General features: G+C 41.3%; 1 protein-coding gene across 1 annotated transcript; it reads left to right on the plus strand.

The window, feature by feature from the left end:
• The first annotated feature begins 13081 nt into the window (after window positions 1-13081).
• LOC134176268 (uncharacterized) lies at window positions 13082-21098 on the plus strand. Its single transcript, XM_062642943.1, has 7 exons — window positions 13082-13284; window positions 14931-15970; window positions 16027-16096; window positions 18826-19157; window positions 19215-19481; window positions 19542-19577; window positions 20330-21098. The coding sequence occupies exons 1-7, from the start codon at window positions 13082-13084 to the stop codon at window positions 20887-20889; spliced, it is 2508 nt and encodes an 835-aa protein (XP_062498927.1). The 3' UTR covers window positions 20890-21098.
• The last annotated feature ends 674 nt before the right edge of the window (window positions 21099-21772 follow it).

Here is a 21772-nt window from a genome sequence, read left to right on the forward strand (position 1 = left end):
AAATCAAGAAAATTTTGTCCGTCAGTTGCTGAAATGAGCTAGGAGTACATGTCAGTCCAAACGGCAATCATTTAACTGAAAAAGGCCTAAACCTGGTGCAGGGCAAAACGCAGTTTTGTGTTGATCTGACTTATGGACTGGTATTTGCCAATATCCATTTTGCAGATCAAGACTAGTAAATACTGTGGATCTGGCCAAGCGATATTGTACTTCATCTACAAGTGGCAGAGGATAGGCATGTTTAGAAGTTCTTTTGTTAAGTTCACAATAATCAACACACAATCTAATTTCACCTGATTTCTTTTTAACAAATTCTGCTGGTGCCATCCATGAACTAGTGCTTTCTTTTATGATGCCTTGTACTAACATATCTTCGATTTGAATTTCAACCTCATTGCGATAATGAGCAGATATCCATCAATGTGGAACTCGTATCGAGGATCCAGACGTAGGAATATAGTGACATGCTAGAGAAGTCAGTTCGAGCGCTGTTCTGAAAAGATCTTGTTTGTCCTGGATGATCAGAGATAATGTTTTGTTTGAACATGTTGGTAGCTCAGAGGAACAGTTATCAACAAAGGATGGTAATGCACACTCATCAACCACATCTGATTCACAATCATCACCATTCACTAATACAGACACCCAATTTTGTTATTTGGTTTATGATGGAGCAAGAGTGGTACTCCTGACGTCCTTGCCTCTAGGGAAATGCACGCGGCTGCTTGAGAGCTGTGACTTCCTACCTGAAAAGTGTTGATGAGAAGTCAAGAGTTAAACCATTCCCCTGCAAAAAGTTAACACCAAGAATCACAGGAACAATGAGTTTATCAACAACCACAAAGTCGAGGCTTATTCTCTCTTTGTTCAGCTGCACCGCAACAGAAACATAGTCCCGAATAGGAGTCTCATCTTCAGAAGCTCTCAAAGTCGCTGTTATAAAATAGGCCGGATTTTCACATATTTTGATATCTTTGAAAGCAAATCTTTTTAAAACAGAAACAGAGGATTCCAAGTCTAACATCATAGTTGTGGCAACACCTTCCACGTATCCTGTAATAGTGGCTGCTTCAGACTTTACAGTATCCACAAAAAATGCACTCAATGCCTACCATTGCCCTGTAGGGAGAGCCTGCCGGCTCTTGCAGAACCTCCTCGACTATTTCCTAACGACAGTCCTAAGCGTAATGACCTATTTGACCGCAAAAATAGCATCGTTGACTTTGCCTGCTTAGAGACCGTTCTGGTCATTTTCTAGTGTGTGACCAATTTTATTGCAGTTAAAGCATCTAACTCTCGAAGGCTTAGCTTGTTTGACGTCTACTGCATTCTGGAGTGCAACTTGTTCTGATAATATGTCAACTTGTATTTGTAGCTGTTGCAATATACTAACCGTCTTATCACAGACAGCTGCATTCTTCGAACGTTGCTTCTCCATTGTCATCAGTAGTCTTACTGGATCCAGGACGGAATTTAATTCTCGAGTTTTTCCGGCGGCTCGAAGTTGCTGACTTATTGGTATTTGCAATCCGGCAACAAATTGGTGCAACAGCAACGTCTGTCTAACCGTATCGTCCATGTTTGGCAAAGCTTGATCCATCAGTTTCCGTAACTAATATAGATACATTGTAGGTGATTCCTCCCGCTATAACGCGTTTCGGTTAAATCTGTCTAAAGACACAAACTCTACAGGCTTCAGCCTAGTAGGGAGGTGCTATCATAGTACAATCAAGGGATTCAAAGCAAGTTTGATATGCTGATGATGATGATGCAGGAGGTCCACTCAAATCATTGAGGCAACAGTGGAACAAACTTAATAGCTTTGTCTCCATATTTGGATACTTTCTAAACACGAATAAGTTATGGCTAATAGTGAAACCTGCATTCTTGGACACAGCAAAACATCTCTTTGATAACACAAATATCAACATCACAAGAGAAGGCAGAAAATACCTTAGAGCAGCGTTGCGAAACCAATGATTTCACTAAAAGTTTCTCAAACAAAAGGTTATAGAATGGAATTCAGAGATTGAAACATTGGCTAACATCATACAGTCTCAACCGCAACCTACGCAAGCTACTTTGACACATGGCGCGATCTGAAGATGGGTTTATGCCATGAAGGCCAATAAATACAACTGAACTTCTGCTTTCTCTGGAAGACATCTGGCAGGAGAAGTGGAAAGAAGGCTTTTAGAACTACCACCCCAACACGGAGGACTTTAAACAGTCAATCCACTCAACATGAAGTCTGAATATATCCATTCCAAAACAGTTTCTACATCACTTGTCAACTTGATCATCTAGCAACAGGTGGAATTGGACAACGTCCCTCAAGGTAGTTCTATCTGCCTGACAACACTTCCTTTACAACAACACGGATTTTGTTTGCACAAATCAGCATTTCGAGACGCCCTATGCCTGAGATATGTTTGGCGACCAATGAATCTGATCATTGCTTTTGCGGTGCTACCTTTACAGTTGATCATTCTGTCGTGTCCTACTGGAGTGTCTCTAACAATTCGACATAATGAAGTTTGGGATTTGTGGCATGACCTGTTGACTGATATGTGCTATCATGTTCAATGAGAACCATTACTACAGCCTTTCAGCTGTGAGAAATTTACGAGAAAGAGTCTTAGACTTGTACAAGAGATGATGAGGCTCGGCTGGACATTGCTGCGAACGGATTCAGTGGTGGACGATTCCAGTGTACCTATATGAAATGAGGATTTTTAATTCAAACGCAGCTTCATACAGCACTAACAAAATTGCATATAGAAATTGTTACAGAAATCAGGAACAAGAAAAAAACCGGAGATACGAGGAACAGGTTTCAAGAGTGGATGTAGCTTCTTTCACGCCAATCATACTGTCATGCACAGGTTGATGTACCAAGATCACCACAACATTTCTGATGAGATTAGCTTACTTACTACCTTACAAGAAAAACACACCGGACAGCTAAACACTCAACTGGATTTGCTGCAGCCTTAGCTTTGCTCTTCTACAAGCATGCATCATGTCTTTCAGAGGATCTAGGGTGATGTTCAGAGGCTCAACAAATGACAGCAACTTTCTGCTGGCAACAGCACAAGGATGCTTTAGATAACTCTTTCAGTATTATACACACATTCTATTAGTAACAATAACTAGCTTTGTTGTTTTATGTATGTAGTATGATTTAGTAGCAGTCGTAGTCTGTGCAGTTCAAGTTGTGAAGCTGTCATTCATGCTATACGCTCTATTTACGAATATTTTGAAACGGAAGCCATTTTACTCTTAGATGCTTCAAATTCATTTGACAGCTTGAATAGACAAGTGGCCTTGAGGAACACATCATTACTCTTTTCAGCCATTCATCCTATTCTTGTCAACACGTACAGAAAACCGTCTGATCTGATTGTTGGTGGTATCCGCTTGTTATCACATGAAGGGACGACACAAGGAGACCCCCTGGCAATGGCCATGTACACAGTAGCTACAGTCCCCCTTATCACAAAAATTACCGCAAATGGATGCAAGCAAATTTGTTATGCAGATGATGCAGCAAGTGGACGAAAACTTTTTTCAATCAGAAAGTGGTGGCAACAGATCATTGATATTGGTGCCAAATATGGCTATCATCCAAATCAATCAAAGTCATGGTTGATAGTCAAGCCTAAGCACCTGAATCAAGCACAACATCTATTTAATGACACAGGAATTCTAATAACGACAGAAGGCCACCATTGCCTAGGCACAGCCCTAAGAGAAAAAACATTTTGCGACAACTTCCTATCAGCAAAGTAGAATCGTGGAAACAAGAAATAGAACAGTTGTCACTGATAGCTGAAACACAACCACTAGTTGCATATGCAGTTTTTAGTCATTGGATTATTGTACGATGGACATACATATCCAGATGCAATGGCCATTTGTCTCAATTCATCAGTTCTTTGAAAACACAATTGACTCTCAGTTCATCCTTGCGATTACAAAACGCCCTCCAACATGTAATCTAATGACAAACCTCTTTGCTCTTTTTACATGCTTGGGTGGTCTCTTCATAATCGAACCAGCATCGCTTGACAAAGAATACAAAACTTACCAAGAGTTACACAACCTTTGATCACTCGCGTAATACAGCCAAGTCATGAGTTGGTAGATGTATGTGAACAGCAACAGTCGATCAAGTATTTAGTTAAACGTCTCAAAGAGCACGAAACAAAGCTAGATGCAGAAGCACTAACTTTGAAACTTTCAAATGATTTGAAATGTACAGTGGATTTGTCATCAGAGAAATGAGCTTCACTGTGGCTTACAGTCCTTTCTATAGAAACTCATGGTTTTACACTTAGTAAATCTGAGTTTCAAGATATTTTATGCTTAAAATACGGCTGGCGACCACCTTATATCTATCTACCTGACACTTGTACTTGGAGTCACATCTTTACTCTCTACCACGCAATGTCATGTCCAAAGGGAGTATTCTCAACGATCAGACTTAACGAGCTGCGAGACGTTTTAGCTGGCATGATATCAGATGTCTGTTGTGATGTTCGTACTGAACCCAGTCTTCAGCCTCTAAATGGAGAGGTACTGCCAAAGCAAACAACTATACTAGGAATGACGAATCACGCCAGGACATTTCTGCTTGTGGTGTCTATCAAAGTAGTTTTCAAATAACCTGCTTTGACGTGCATGTTTTCAATCCTACTCGAGAGTCAATACTATGACTTCTAGTATCACATCATGTTATTGAAAACAAGAACAGGAGAAAAGAGGAAATATGAAGACCGATTGCAGCGAGTGGAAATGGCTTCCTTTACACCTCTTATCTTTGCATATACCGGTGGAGCAAGCAAATTGACAACTACCTGCTTAAAGAAGTAGGTAGTCATCTTGAGTTGGTGGCATCTGCTGCGCTTTCGAGCACTTCATGCGAAATAACTCGTACCGAAACTTGTTGACACTGGTACAAAAGTTGGCAAACCGTAAAGATGGCATACAAACTTCTCACATTGAGTCGGAACCAAGCTACATCCCACTCTGGTCATCGCAAGGCATATAAACAGTCTTTTTGAGAAGCTAAGCGAAAGATCTTTGTTTTGCCTTTTCCAGCAAAGGCTCTCATCGTGTCGCATCCAGAAAAAGCGCATATGGCAGGGAGCGGAGCAGACACATCTTCGCCTAAATTGACAGCGATGTCCATAAGACTAATGCAACGGCGTCGTAGCTTTGTGCCAGTGAGTCATGCATAGCAATGATGCGTTGATTGTGAAGCAATAATGCGTTGATTGTGATCGCTTCTGTTTGCTGGTATTCTGTTGACAAATGATGCACAAAGCAAAATTTGTTGGTGGAATTGCGCTTCTTGATTTTTCTGAGCAGGCAGCGTTGTTTGGCTAGCCGTTGCATCTTGCACCACAGCAGCTCTAGATATATGTTGCTGCTTTCGAATGAACCGCTCGATGTTGACTTTATTTGTGTATTCTTGGTAGCACTTTTGATAGTAGAAACCTCTAGGTGGATCAGTTTGTGTTACAGCACAATTTGAGAAGAACGCATGCAATTAGTCTCCTCGGATGGTGGCTACCTCGTGCAAGCGAATTCAACTCTGCTGAGAAACTGCTATCAACTTTGTGTCTAGACCACTCAGAACTTTCCCGCTGGAATGACAATTTCCTGTGCTCTAACTAAGAATTGGTACTTTTGCGTCTGGAGGATTCAAACTTGTCGAAACTGCATATAATTTCTCTGCAGATGACCACTGTCTGCTTGACCACTCAAATCGACTTCCATTACCATAAAATTATGGTGGTGATAGATAGTTAGTTATCTAGAAACGTTATAGACGGTGCTAGCAGTCGGTACACAAATTGATTCAAAAACAGTTGTGTTCAACTATCTATAGTAGTGTATTTCAAAGACAACAGTAGATGCAAACTAGATCGAATACAAGGTAAACAAATTTCGCTCTACGGAGAAATTTAATTAACAAATAAACAAAGTCTGCAGCTAGAGTAATTTTAGCTAGACATTGATCGATCTCGAACTGACACTGACTCAACAGTTTTGAACGTATTACATGAACTTCCAAGACTGAACCAACGTGAGCTTTTTTCAGTAAGTCATCGGTTAAGAAACTGGTTGGTAGCAACGTGTACATACACGCCGAAGAGAAAGATCAAAGTAGGTTGTCTCCTAGCATCCGGTTTTTAGATATTCTTGCGCATGGTAAAAATTAGTACAAGGCTAGAGTCAAGCAAACAAATTCACACAATACGATACAGTGGCGAAGCCATAGAGATGCTGATTTGCCTGCTCTTTGTCTGTTATGCGCTGTGAATGCGCGTGGGCTCCGTGTCCTGACCATGTTTACAAAAACGCCTTCGTTTGCAATCGTCGCAATAGTTCGTGACCGCAAACATTGATTTTTGGATTGTATACTTATAGAAAAAAACTAATCTACAAAGAAAATAGCGTCCACCGGGGGGGGGGGGTCGAAACAAAAGTTGTTTCTGAAGTAGCTAGCCAGATCAGCTCACATACTAGCAGTCGTACACCAGTTTCATTACACTCTCCAATACAGAAATCAGCAACAAGACAAAAAACGGATCTACAAGGAACTTGTTTTGACAGTGGAACTAGCTTCTTCAACCCAATCATACTGTCATACACATGTGGATATAGCAAGATCACCACAGCTTTTTTTGAAGAGATTAGCTTTCTTATGTAACAGGCACCGCTGGTAAACTTAATGTGGGTAAACTAAATGTTGTAAACTTACAAAAATAGGAACACAAAAGAATGACTCAATAGCTAGCAATTGACTGAGCAATGCGGACAGTCACATTTACCGGTCTACTAATGCAGGTAATAATTACAATGCAATATATTACCCTACTCCCTATTATGCTAGGCTTGTCCTTGAATTTCATATTGTAATTGATCTTGTGGACGTCGAACCCGTCGAGGATATCCAGCAACACTCTGGTTTGATGGATCTTCTGGGAGAATAAGGTGGCGAATTTGAGGTGGACACCATTGCTTGCTTGTTCCATTGCTGGTGCAGGGATCTGCTCACTGTTGTTGAATTCTGTGACGAATGCAATTTACATGAACAATTTTTCTCTTTCTACCATTCACAAATTTAGCGTAACTGGACTTCTAACTGACTTCACAATCCAACCTCCTTCCCATTGTGAAGCTAACATCCCTGGAGTTGGTATTGACAGCCAGACGGTGTCACCTGCACGAAAGGAGCGCTCCGTTGCGTGATGATCATAGTTCTCTTTCTTGTGTTAAGCTGAAATGGCAACCTTAGTTTTCACGAATTCTTTAATCTGTGCCAGCTTGTGTTTAAGAAGAGCTTGAAAGCATTCAGACTTAAAAGCTGTTTCAGGTTGCAATCTATTGGTTTGAGATGCTCTTCCAAACATTAGACCAAGTGGTGACATACCAGTAGAAGAATGTACTGTTTTTCTGTACGCAAACAATACCAGTGACTGATGACACTCCTAGTCATGCTTTTTTTGAACATACGCTCGAAACATTTGCATTAACGATCTGTTCAGGCGCTCCAATATCCCATCCCCTTGTGGGTGATAAGCTGTAGTTCTAAATTTTTCTATGCAAAATGCATACAACGTTTGTCGCCGCAATAAAGTTACCAATTTTTGGCCTTTATCTGAATGAATGACTTCAAAAATTCCAAATGTCGAAAATAATTCAACTAGCTCTGATGTAATACTAGAAGGAGTTTGATCTTTTAACGGAATGCATCCTGGCCACTTGGTAAAATAGTCTTGTATGACTAAGAGATATCTGTTTCCTCTTAACGAAATTGGCACCTCTAGAATGTTAACTAAAACCATTTGCCACGGCCGTCCAATTGGCATTGAAATCAGTGGAGCTTCCTTGGGTGCAGGAGGTTTAGTTTCTTGACATCTATAGCACTCTCGACAGTACACTTCAACATCTTTATTCAGTCCAACCCAGTAGGCTAACTGTTGCAGGTTGTCCAATGTCTTCAATCTTTTGTGATGTCCAACACTAGAGGCATCATCAGCTTGCTGCCTCATTGCCTGTTGGGAAGACTATTTGATAGAATTGGAACTGTAATTGCATCGCTCATTGATTTAGGCATATAAAACCTGCAGAGAAGACATTGACAATTGTCAACTGCGGCCGCAATTGCGTTAGGAGGTGGCTCTGAGTGTGACATACGTTTACACAGTTGAGAAATAAGTGGATCATTCCTCTATGCCTGATACAAACTATCTCGTGACAAGCAATGTGATACTATAGTCAACGAACATGACTCATCTTTGGAAATACAACTACAGAGGCGAGATAGGGCATCTGCGTTGGCATTCTGCAATCTTGATTTATGCTCAATCTCAAATTTATACTCCTATAAAGCTAAAGCCCAGCGATAGAGCATTCTTCTGTTTTTTGTTTTGACAACCATTGTAGAGGAGCATGATCAGTTTACAACTTGAATGATTGTCCAAGTAAGTAATTTTGAAACTGTTTGGTACCAGATTGCTAAACACGCGTTTTGGATCACACTGTAATATATTTCTACTTTGGTTAAACTCCTACTTGCGAAACCCACCACTTGATTATCTTGTTCTAGCACGCACCGCAATTCAGATTCACTCGCATCTGTGTGCAACAAAAATTGGCCAGCATTCGCGTGAAACTGTTGATACGCCACGACAGGGGCAGTACTCAGAGCTTCTTTTAGCTGTTTAAATGCTTACTGACATTCTGCCGACCATGTGAAGTGTACTCCTTTGTGTGTGACCTGATGTACTGGTCTTGCAATGTTAGCAGAATGATGAACGTATCTTCTATAGTAGGATGTATTTCCTAAGAATCGACATAGCTCCATTACATCATTCGGAATGGCCCAATTCCTCACAATCTCTGTGTTATTCTCATTTGCAAGCATTCCCTTGACCGGAAATACATGTGCAAGATATTTCACTTCATGTTTACCAATGCAACATTTGTGTCTTCATAATGTAAGACCCGCCTTCCGTAAATCGCAATACTCTTCTTGCAAATGTTTTACCTGTAACTCACTCAACTTTTGCCGAATAAATAAGAAGGTCATCCATATAAGCAGTTAAGGAAGGGAAGTCACGAAGAAACTTGTCCATCAGTCGCTGAAATTAGCTAGGAGCACCTGTCACTCCAAAACGGCAATCTTTTAAACTGAAAAAGACCTAAACCTGGTTCAGGGCCAAACGCAGTTTTGTGTTGATCTGACTCTTGGACTGGTATTTGCCAATATCCATTTAGCAGATCAAGACTAGTGAATCCTGTGGATCTGGCCAAACTATCTTGTACTTCGTCAACAAGTTACAGAGGATAGGCATCTTTAGAAGTTCTTTTGTTAAATTCTCAATAATCAACACACAATCTGAGTTACCTGATTTCTTTTTCACAAATGCTGTCGGTGCCAACCATGAACTAGTGCTTTCCTCTATAATGCCTTATGCTTACATATCTTTGATTTGAATTTCAATCTCATTGCGATCATGAGCAGGTATCCATCAAAATTGAGCTCGTATTGAGGATACAGACGTAGGAATATAGTGACATGTTAGAGAAGTCAGTCCAAGCTGTTCTGAAAGATCTCGGATGTCTTGGATGATCAGAGATGTGTTTGTTGAACATGTTGGTATATCATAGTGACAGTTATCAACAAAGGATGATATTGCACTCTTATCTACCGCATTTGATTCACAATCATCACCATTCACTAATGCAGACACACAATTTTTATTGTTTTGTTGAGGATAGAGCAAGAATGGTACCCTTGACGTTCTTGCCTGTAGGAAAATGCACACCGCTGCTTGACAGTTGTGACTTCCTACCTTGTAAAGTGTTGATGAGAAGTCAAGAGTTAAATCATTCCCTAGCAAACCATCAACACCAAGAATCACCGGAACAATGAGCTTATCAACAACCACAAAGTTGTGGCTTGTTCTGTCTTTGTCCAGCTGCACCACAACAGAAACATAGTCCTGAAAAGGAATCTCATCTCCAGAATCTGTCAAAAGACGCCGTTGTAAAATAAGCCTTATCGTCACAAATTTTGATACATTCGAAAGCAAATCTTTTTGAACAGAGAAACGGAAGATCCCGAGTCTAACATCATAGTTGTAGCAAGAGCTCCCACATATTCCGTAATAGTGGCTGCTTCAGACTTTACAGCAGCCATAACAATGCACTCAGGGCCTACCGTTGCCTTAGGAAGGGATTGCCGGCCCTTGCAGAAGCTCTTCGACCATTTCCCTGATGACAGTCCCTAGCATAATGACATATTTGACTGCAAGAATGGCACCGTTGGCTATGCTTACTCAGAGGCCGTTCTGGACATTTGTTTTGTGTTGTGTGACCAATTTTATTGCAGTTAAAGCATCTAACGCTCGAAGACTTAGCTTGTGTGCGGTCTACTGCTTTCCGGATTGCAACCTGTTCCGATAGTATCTCAGCTTGTTTTTGTAGCTGTTGCAATTCATTCCTACCAACCGTCTTGTCACAGACAGCTGCAGTCTTCGAACTTTGCTCTTCAATTGTCATTAGTACTCTTGTTCGATCCACGACGGAATTTAATTTTCGAGTTTTCCCCGGCTGCTCTAATGTGCCGGCTTATTGGTATTGGCAATCCGACAACAAATTGGTGCAACAACAACTTCTCTCTACGTGTATCATCCATGTTTGCCATAGCATGATCCAACAGTTTCCGTAGCTAATATAGATACATTGTAGGCGATTCCTCCGGTTTTTTGTAACAGTCGTGTGAAACCTGTTCAAAGACAAAAAGTCTACAGGCTTCAGCCTCTCAAGGAGGTGCTGTTTCCGTAGCGTCCTAATTTTCTTGAACATCTTCTGACAATTCCACCCACGTCGCAATTAAGAGCCTCACCTTCCAATAATTGAGGCAACTTGAGTGACATTTTTCCTTGCTCCACTTGTTTGTCTCATTGCATATTTCAAATCTTAGAAACCATTCGCGTATATCTCCTGAAGAAAACTTTACAGCTAAACTACGTGACACGCTCATCGACACAACCACCCTCTGCTACCAGTGTAATTGGCAGCACTGGTAAACTCAATGTGTGTATTACAAATAGGAACACAAAAGAATGACTCAATAGCTAGCAATTGACTGAACCAGCCCAGGCAGTTACATCTACCAGTCTAGTCATGCAGATGTCAATTACTATGCAATTTATGTGTGTGCGTGACTTTTGTTGGGGATCTTGGTCTGGACATGATTTCAAGCCAATTTTAGATAGAGCATACTCTGAGGCTGTACACTGGAAAGGAAATCTTTTCAAGCCGCCTTATGGTGCTGTGGGAAGGGAACTTCTATCTGAAATGGCCAGTCTATTTCAAGGATATGCTGACGCTTCAAATCTAGAGAGTATTGCCATCACATCCACCATGATTATGCCTCACTTATTGCTATAAAAACCTTATGAGAAATTGAATGCGGAAAAGAAATCACAGTGCCTTTCACGTCACTTGTCTGCATGGAAAAACGATGAGATTGACAGTCGGCTAACTGAAGGTAGAGCAATTCAGCAACGACTGTGCTTCAATGGAGCACGTAGACCTTCATCAGGTGACCTGTCATGACAATTTGTGTAATGCATGAACAACCGTAATGTAAAGGCTACACAACGAATTATGTCTGGTGATTGCAACTGCGGCTTTCTATCACTAGATAAATCCATCATTGACGGTGTTGTATCTCACAAATCAGTTAGAGACATATTGAAAGAGAAACACTCTAACCCACCCCTTACTATGAATAAGCTATTCTGGACTGGAAATGTCAAACTTCTGAAGTCCATTCCATTCTCTTTGATGAGGGTCATGGTTTACCAATACGAGAGATGGCTCTGAAATTCGGTGGAGCTCTAGTGGACTATGTACTGGGTTCAGAACAAATCGTTTCATTTATGTAACTATTTAGCTTGAGTGGCTTGCAGAATCTTTACTGAATTTATAGTCTCTAGTGGGATTGCTCTCTTGGTTGCTTGTCGATTAATTTGTCCGTGACAAAAATCCTGGAGTCAGGCCAATAGGTGTCTGTGAAACAATAAGAAGACTCATTAGCAAGGCCATACTTAGTGTCGTGAACAATGATATCTTGACAGTAGCTGGATCACTAAAACTTTGTGCAGGTCAAGATGCTAGTTGTGAGGCTGTTGTTCATTCCATGCATGCTATATTTGATGATCCCAAAATGGAAGCTGTTATCCTTGTTGATGCAACGAATACATTTAACAACCTTAATTAACCGTCATGTGGCCTTCGAAACATATCCATGAATTGCCCTGCAATTTTCCGTACGCTTGCCAACACATACAGACTGCCTGCCAAAATTGTTCATTGAAGGAGAAGTTTTGCTATCCATGGAAGGAACAACACAAATGGATTCTCTATCGATGCTCATGTATACTTTAGCTACCAGGCCTTTTCTCCTAAAGTACAAACAAGGGATGCAAGCAGGTTTGGTATGCTGATGATGCTTGTGAAGGAGGTCCACTCAAACCATTGAGGCAATGGTGGAACAATCTTACTGACTTTGGCTCCATATTTGGATACTTTCCAAACGCGACTAAATCATGGCTAATAGTGAGACATGGATTCTTCGATGAATACTTGGACACAGCAAAACATCTCTATGATAACGCAAACATTAACGTCACAACAGAAGGCAGAAAATATCTTGGAGCAGCGTTAGGAAACAAAATAATTGGCAAAACGATTCCTCAAACAAAATGTTATAGAATGGAATTCAGAGATTGAACCATTGGCTAAGATAACACAATCACAACTGCAAGTTACGCACTCTACTTTTTGACACATGGCGTGATCAGAAGATGGGTTTATGCCATTAGTACCAATGAATATACAACTGAACCTCTGCTTCCCCTAGAAATGCAGATCCGAAACGAATTAATTTCTGCTATCACTGGAAGACATCACTCAGGAGTAGTGGAAAGAATTAAGGGTTTTGGAACTACCACCCCGACAAGAAAGACTTGGAATAGTCAATACACTCAACATGAAGTCTGAATATATGCATTTCAAAACAGTTTCTACACCACTTGTTAACTTGCAACAGGTAGAATTGGCCGACGTGCCTCAGCAACGGTGTACGCTGAAAGAAATGGTCCATAAACAGAAGAGAAAATTTGAATCAGCATGTGGATCAGATTTCTTACCAAAGCAACTTCGACATCCAGTCGAACTTGCACAAGAGAAAAGGTAGTTCAAGCTGGCTGGCAACACCTCCCTTACAGCAACATGGATTTTGTTTCCACAAATCGGCATTTAGATGTGGTTTGCGACCAATGAATCTATCTGATCATTGGCCTTGTGGTGCTCTCTTCACAGTTGATCGTTCTCTATCGTGTCCTACTTGAGGGTGTCCAACAATCCGACATAATGAAGTTTGAGATTTGTTCAATAATCTGTTGACAGGATGGGACGACACAAGTAGACCCTCCGGCAATGGCCATGTACGCACTAGCTACAGTCTCTCTTATCACAATAATTACCACAAATGTATGCAAGCAAATTAGGTATGCAGATGGTGCAGCAAGTGGAGGAAAACTTTCTTCAATCAGAAAGTGATGGCAACAGATCATTGATATTGGCCCCAAATATGGCTATCATCCAAATCAGTCAAAGTCATGGTTGATAGTCAAGCCAAACACTTGAATCAAGCACACATCTATTCAATGGCACGGGAATTCAAATAGCGACAGAATGCTACCATTACTTAGGCGCATGCAGCGGTATGAGAAATAACCTTTTGCGGCAACTTCCTCAAGAGCAAATTAGAGTCATTGAAACAAAGAATAGAATTGTTGTCACTGAAAGCTGAAACACAACCACAAGCTGCATATACAACCTTTACTCGTGTGGTTATTGTACGATGGACGTACATATCCACATTCAATGACCATTTGTCTCAATTCATCATTCTTTTGAAAAACACAATTGACTCTAAATTCATCCCCGCGATTACTAAGTGCCCTTCAACAGGTAATCTAATGAGAAGTCTCTTTGCTCTTTCTACACACTTTTTTGTGTGGTCTCGGTACAATCGAACCAGCATTGCTTGACAAAGAATACAAATATTCACTGAGAGTTACACAAGCTCTGATCAATCGCGTAGAAGAGCAAAGTAATGAGTGGTAGATGTATGTGAACAGCAAAAGTCAATCAAGTATTTAGTTAAACGTCTCCAGGAGCATGAAACAAAGTTGGATGCAGAAACACTCACTTGGAAACTTTCAAATGATTTGAAACGTACAGGGGATTTGTCATCAGAAAAAGAGAGATTCATTGTGGCTTACAGTTCTTCCTATAGAAACTCATGGTTTGGCAGTCAGCAAATCTGAGTTTCGAGATACTTTAGGCTTACAATATGGCTGGCGACCACCTTATCTACCTGACACTTTTACTTGTGGTCACATCTTCACTATCAACCCAACAATGTCATGTCTAAAGAGAGGCTTCCCAACTATCAGACATAACGAGCTACGAGACGTTTTAGCTGGCATGATGTCAGATGTCTGCTGTGATGTTCATACTGAACCCACTTTTCAGTCTCTAAATGGAGAGGTACTGCCAAAGCGAACAACCACTAGGGATGACGAAGCACGCCTGGACATTTCTGCTTGTGTTTTTGGGAAGTCGTTTCCAAAACACCTCTGACTTGCGCGTTTTAATACTACTGCAGAGTCATACGTGACATCCAGTAGCACATCATGTTATTGAGAACAAGAACAAATTAAAATTTTTTAATATTTTCTATGTTTGTTATTTAAGTTAAACAAGAATGTAGGATGGCTGCATGTATGTGTTGTGGATAATTTACTATATGTTGGTATCATCTGTTGAAGTCTTTTTGTTTGTTTTGTTGTATCATCAGCTGCTTCATCTGATGAATGGAAGATTATGGAAACAACAACCACAGCACCAGAAGAAGTTGCCCAACCAGTGGCATCAGTTGCAGAAAACATTGGCGATGAAGGAGGATTATTGCAATCAGATAGCGTGTCAGTATTGGTACCTGAAGGTACAGTTTCTATTCCTACTACATTCTCTATTGCCACATATTTGGATGAACAAGTGATGCCACAAGTCAATGAAGAAGAGGTGGTGGTCAGCCCTGTTGTTCACATCTCCACATCACAATCTTCTCACAAGTTCAACAAACCCGTGCAACTGTCTCTTCGACCCGAGGTAGCACTGAAACCAAGGGAGCACGAGACCGGATGGCTTTTGGAGCTGAAGATGAGCGAGTCGTCAACTGAAGGCAAGCCTTCCGAATGGCACACTGTGTTGCAACTCAACACCGACACAGAAGAAGTGGAGACACACTCACCATCCATTCGTTATGATCCAAACACTCAAACACTGTATGTCAATGATGTCGGCTACATGGTATGGCTTGGCAAGGCACTTGGCAACCAATCTATGCGAGACGTACGCTATGCTCTATTTGGCCAACAGCTGCAATTACACAATTGGAAGATTGCCGCTCACGTCATCCATGGCGCAATGTCCACCTACAATGAAATAGCTGAAAATATGAAATCAAAGTCTTATGAAGAGCTAACAGTTCCTATCAAGGATCGCATTGGTTTGGAAGGTAAAGTGCGCATGTCAATTGAATGTTGTGACCCATGGCAAATGGGTTTGGGAAAAGCGGTCACTCACATTCCAACTAGACGAATATGGAATAGTCGAAAGGATGCTGCATGTTATTACGAGTTCACATTACAAGATAGAGAGAGAAGCTCTGACACTCTACAGTGTACAGTTGAGGCATCATTTGAGCAGGACGAGAAGGAAAAGTCTGATGACCCTTGTGATCCTGTCACTTTGATTGTTGCTCATCCATTGACTAAACTACCTCGTACTACTGAAATAACAACAGGTAAATCAATTTAAGGTCAGTCAAATTGACAAGTTTTGAGAGTTTGTTTATTTCAGGTGATAGGCCTGCACTTGACACAGCACTGAATGTTGATGATGATGATATTTCACAGTATGCCAAAGAAATGTAAGTTATACTGACTGATATATACAGTCTTTGTCAATAGTGTGTGCGGATGTGTTCTTTCTTATCTTTGTGCTGTGCTGTGCTGTGCTGTGCTGTGTGTGTGTGTGTGTGTGTGTGTGTGTGTGTGTGCGTGTGTGTGTGTGTGTGTGTGTGTGTGTGTGTGTGTGTGTGTGTGTGTGTGTGTGTTTGTGGCGTTTGTAGCTCGGTTGGTTATAGAGTTGCATTTGGACAATGGAAACATCTTGGTCCTTGAGGTCATAGGGTCGCAGGCGAGTACAGATGTAATTGTCTTGGGCAAGAAATTCACACACAATTGCCTCTCTTGACTCAGGAGTCTAGATAAATATAGTACCTTGTCTTTCACTGGGGATACACTAGACGGCTGGCTTGGCAGAAAATCACGGAATTTATATTACTTGTATGTGTGGACTTGAGGTTCAGTTCCGCGGCTGCGCCAAAGTCGGTGCCCTTGGTTGCTTTGGCCACGCATCAAGGGATTTGTCAGCGCGCCTCAAATCTTTGATTAGCGCTGAGGTCCCTACCTAGAAATAGGCAGGAGATGCTATCGTTATAACTTTCCGTAGGCCATATTCATTGGTTCGTGTGTGTGTGTGTGTGTGTGTGTGTGTGTGTGTGTGTGTGTGTGTGTGTGTATGTGTGTGCGTGTGTGTGTGTGTGCGCGTGCGTGTGTGTGTTTGTGCGTGTGTGCGTGCGCTCGTGTGTGTGCGCGCCTGTTTGTGTGTGTGTGTGTGTGTGTGTGTGTGTGTGTGTGTGTGTGTGTGTGTGTGTGTGTGTGTGTGTGTGGTGCTGTAGCTCAATTGTTTAGAGAGTGCATTTTGTAAGTAAAAACATTCGGGAACTTTGCAGGGTTGCAGATTAGGGGACAGTGATGGCACGGTAAGCAACAAATTACACAGACTAGCTTCTCTCAACTCAGGAATATAATGAGTACCTGGTCATTGATTGGGGTTGACATGACCACTGGTATGATAGTAACATAATGCAAGTAACATCATGCAGCTGACGGGTACTTGTGGGCCTTGGTGTCCAGTCCCAGAGCTGCGTCTTAGTGCACCTGAATGTCTCTGGCCAAGCTCCATGTGGATTGTAGCGCTGGTCATAAGTCTCAACGTAGCTCATGGAGACCTTGTCTCTAGAGGCAGGGGAGCTATCTCCGGAACTGACCTTTAAGTTCGATTTGGAATGACTTGGAGGGCTTAACGTTTGTCCATTTTTGGATTTGCTTGTGTGTGCGTGTGTATGAAGTTTGTAGCTGAATTGGTTAGATAATTGCATTTAAAGAATTGAAACATTCACGACCTTATTATTGCAGGTTTAATTAAGTATGGGATGGGCACACGCGTAATTCCCTTATGCTAGGAACTCATACCTCATCCCCTTGCTTGATTCAGGAGTATAAATGGACTGGGATGGACAATACTGCTTGCTTGGAAGTAACATCATGCAGCACTGACAGCAGACGTGTACTTTGGGGCCTTGATGTCCAGTCCTAGAACTGTGCCGTAGTCAGTACCCCTGGATGTGTCTGGCCAAGCTCCAGGCGTATTGTCATCTTTGGCCCTACGCCTTCTTATAGCAAAAAGGGGCACTGTCTTGAGTAACAGGTGGAGCCATTTTCACAACTCACCTTTATGGTCGACGCCTATCGACGTGTCCATTATTGTGTGTGTGTGTGTGTGTGTGTGTGTGTGTGTGTGTGTGTGTGTGTGTGTGTGTGTGTGTGTGTGTTTGTGTGTGGGTGTGTTTGTCTGTGGGTGTGTGAGTGTGTGTATGTGTGTGCGTGTGTGTGTGCGTGCTTGCGCGCGTGTGTCTGTGTAGTAGCTCAAATGGTTCGAGAGTAAATTTGGAGAATGGATACATCGGCACCTTTAGACCGTAAGTGCCTCTCTTGGCTCAGGAGTAAAAAAGTGAATACCTTGTCATTTATTAACTGGGGGTTCACACGACCGCTGACTTGGCAAAACATTATGCAGCAGACGGGTACCTCTAAGTGGACTGGAGGTTGAGTCCCAAGGCTTTGCCAAAGTCAGTGCCTTGCATGCTCTGTCTAAGCACTTAGGGATACGTCAACGTTGCCTGAAACTCCAAGTATTGTCGGTGGCTCCACCTAGACATAGACGGGGTGCTATTTTAGATACTGAAGGGCATGTTTGTTTATCCATTGTGTGTATGTGTGTGTGTGTGTGTGTGTGTGTGTGTGTGTGTGTGTGTGTGTGTGTGTGTGTGTGTGTGTCTTTTAGCTGGCTTGCAGTTCATTTGTTTGTGTGATTGTCTTGTGGAAAAGGTATATGTGTACCAAGACATATGCTCGTCTTTCCGACGCTGGCATTTAACATCAGATATCCTAGGCACGCATATTTGGTTACACAGTAATGCGTCTGTGTAGAGACGTACGTACAAGGGACTGGGGAACAGCAGACGGACAATTAAAATGCAGCGCATGCGCTCATTCTTATTTTTGTGTTTATTAGCGTGCGGCATGGTTTCATGAGGTATGCAGTAGCTTTCGGATGTTGATAGTCTCACGTGCCAGTCAATGTGTCCAGCTCTCTGCGCGAACGTTTCTTTGATCATCATTTTTTAGTTTGTATGTCATATAATGTTTGTTGAATTTGTGTTGATTTTGTATTGAGTTTGTGCCATTGTGTACACGTGTATTTGTATTCTGTTTGATTTCTTGCCAAGATTGCTTTGTTTGTTATGCCTAGAACAAGAAACAGTGATAAATTAGGAGGATTCTGGCTTGGATGGTCGGCCATTCCAGTCGATGTCATAAGGGATGTCAGTCATCTTGTTACCGATATTGGTATCGCACATCTTCTTGCCAAATCTCTTCTGAGCGATGAATCGGTTGAGAAGGAATTTAAGAGCATTTTCCAGTCAAGAGAACCAATCTTTACTATCATTAAGTTATGGATCGACAAGCAAGAGGACAAAGCTACGTTGGATAAACTATTTCGTTCTCTGCAAACTTATGATTTATTCATTTCACTGCAACGAAGACTGGATGAGCGCATGCAAACTCAAAAGCCTCAGAAAGGTGGATGACATGAATACGCAAAGTATTTCTTGTATTTATTTGCTTTATGATGTTTAGTGGGTATAGCTCGCTTTCAGCCTGCTGAGCTATTTCGCGTTGTGAATGATAACGGGGCATTTCGCTATCTGGAATTAGGGCTCGAAATCGGTCTAACGTTTGATCAAGTGAATATGGCAGCAGAAGGTCACCCATACTCTGGCAAACTTCTAGCTGTCTACATGACGAAATGCAAAGAAGTCGGAGAATATAGAACGGTTGCTCGTCTGGTGACAGCAGTTGATAAAATATCTATTATGGGGTCTGTGGAGGATGCTTTGCCGGGAGGTAAGAAACAGCAAAGGAGTTTGTGACTTATTTACAGAATTACAGTTTGATTTGTTACAGTGAAGGCAGCGTTGGAAGAATCTTGCTTCTACAGTGGTAAGTGATGTTTGTAGACAACTCACATGATTTGTGTTATTAAGTCAATGGTTTGCATAAATTATGATGTGGCATGCATTGATGTGGCCTTGTATTGAATATGGTTGCTGTGGACTGAACATCGTTTTCGTACAATACATAGTATCATGCGTGCACGCAACGTTTGCATGGGCATTTGTACGAGTAAAAGGCCCTTCTGTCAATACTAAACAGTGTGAAAATTAGCATTTTTGTACTATTATGTGCATAGTGCTTTCAATGCTGATGCGTGAAGGTTTGCTGCAAGATTAGCCATGGTAATATGTAGTGGATGTAGTCCATTCCAGATCAGTTGGGGTCAAACTTTCTTGCGGCTGATATTCATTTCAACCGTAGCTCAAAGTCAAGTTAAATAGCGGCTTTTAAAGTGAAAATCGCCTACCGGTAAGAAATCTTTGCTGAGGTGATGGCAGTTTAGTTCAATATTTTAATCTGATAAATGTTTATATTAAAATGGATTAGAAGTATTTTAACAACAGGTGGGACAGAACAAATGCTGTAGGTGGTTTGATTGAGCTGCGTTTTTACCGTTTTGTGTATCCGTTTTTATATTTATTTGCACGAAACGTTATGCTATTTAGTATTTAATATAAACAGAAGGAAGGGAAATTTCTGTGCGTTTAATTGGCAACTGCAATATAATTTTTAGTGTACTGCCGGTAATTGTCTGTCATTTATTGAAAATGTGCAAGGATACATGTTGTACTCATTAGATGTAAGTTCACATGTAAAAGAAGTAGAAGAAGCAACAGCAGTATCAGCCGCAAGTCATCACTCATCAGAGAGTAAGGGAGATGAGCAATTAGTGCGGCAACTCAGGAAACTGGTAGAACAGTTGAGAGAAGAAAGTTTAGCAACTAGCAGAGAAATTGCTGAATTGAGACAAGAAAAGGAAAATGAAAGACAGGAGCTAGGAAGACGGATGGGAGCTCTACAGCAACAACATGAAAATGAAAGAGAGGAGTTAGGGAGACAGATTGAAGCTCTACAGCAACAAAAAGAAAATGAAAGAGAGGAGCTAGAAAGGCGGATTGGATCTCGACAGCAACAACTTGAAAATGAAAGAGAGGAGCTAGGAAGACGGATTGAAGCTCTACAGCAACAAAATGAATTTCTAGGGAAGGAATTGAGACAGAAGCAACTACAAAGGGAACACGCAATAGTTGAAGCTGTCGACAGGGAGAGATTACTTGAGGAGACTGATGATGGAGAGGTACAACTTTTGCTTTTCATGCTCCCTTTTCTCTTTTCTACGATTTTGATGAAATGTTGAAGGAACATTGGCAAGTAGATAAACTTAGTTTTAGTGCATTGGGTTAAACTTCAATTGAGGTTTTGAATTACTAGAGAGAACATTTGCTGGTATTTGCTTGTAGTTATAGTTTGCATCTAAACTGAATTTTCTAACTTCTGACCAATTTCTGTTAGTTTATCTATTAATTAATGAAATATTGAAGCTTGCGTATTTTGGAACAAAACCACTGCTTAGCATTTTATATTTGTTGTTTTGGACCTTCTGGTAGTCAAGTGTTTTCTATCTTTGTGTACTGCATCATTATGTGCAGCACAGGTTAGGGTGCACCTAACATGTTTACCAGTGTAGTATCTTACATTCTACAATGAATGACTCTATTACCTACGTACCCTTCTAGATTGAGGCGCCTTTGTGAGCCACACTTGCCGAGCGTAGTTATTTTTACACTTAGATTGGAGAGCATTTAGATTGGTAATTACGCGACGCGTAAAACGTCAGGGATCCTTTTTTAGTAAGACCGACGACGACCACGGACCATGGTAGAGTAGGCGCTAAATTGGTTGCAATGACGCACATTGCTATGTCAACAATACAACTCGAGCCACACACAGGTATCATCAGAGGTAACGTCTCAAGGCAATGCTGTTAGATGAGTAACAAAGGCTTGAGTCAGGGGCGTAGATAGGCATGTTTATGCGTTGCCTGGAAACCCACTCTTAGGTATGTGTGTTCGCTAATTTTGGGCTAGCTATGTTAATTGTTAGAAAGTAACCATTGATCTTAGATCTCGTAGAATTTATAATTTTACAAGGATTGCCCATGCCAAATGACAGCAACAAAGACAGAACTAAGAGCGTGTTCACACCAGGGCTAATCACGATTATGATTAGTTTAACGCCAC

The sequence above is a fragment of the Corticium candelabrum genome, chromosome 2 (assembly GCF_963422355.1).
Source record: "Corticium candelabrum chromosome 2, ooCorCand1.1, whole genome shotgun sequence".
Lineage (NCBI taxonomy): Eukaryota > Metazoa > Porifera > Homoscleromorpha > Homosclerophorida > Plakinidae > Corticium > Corticium candelabrum.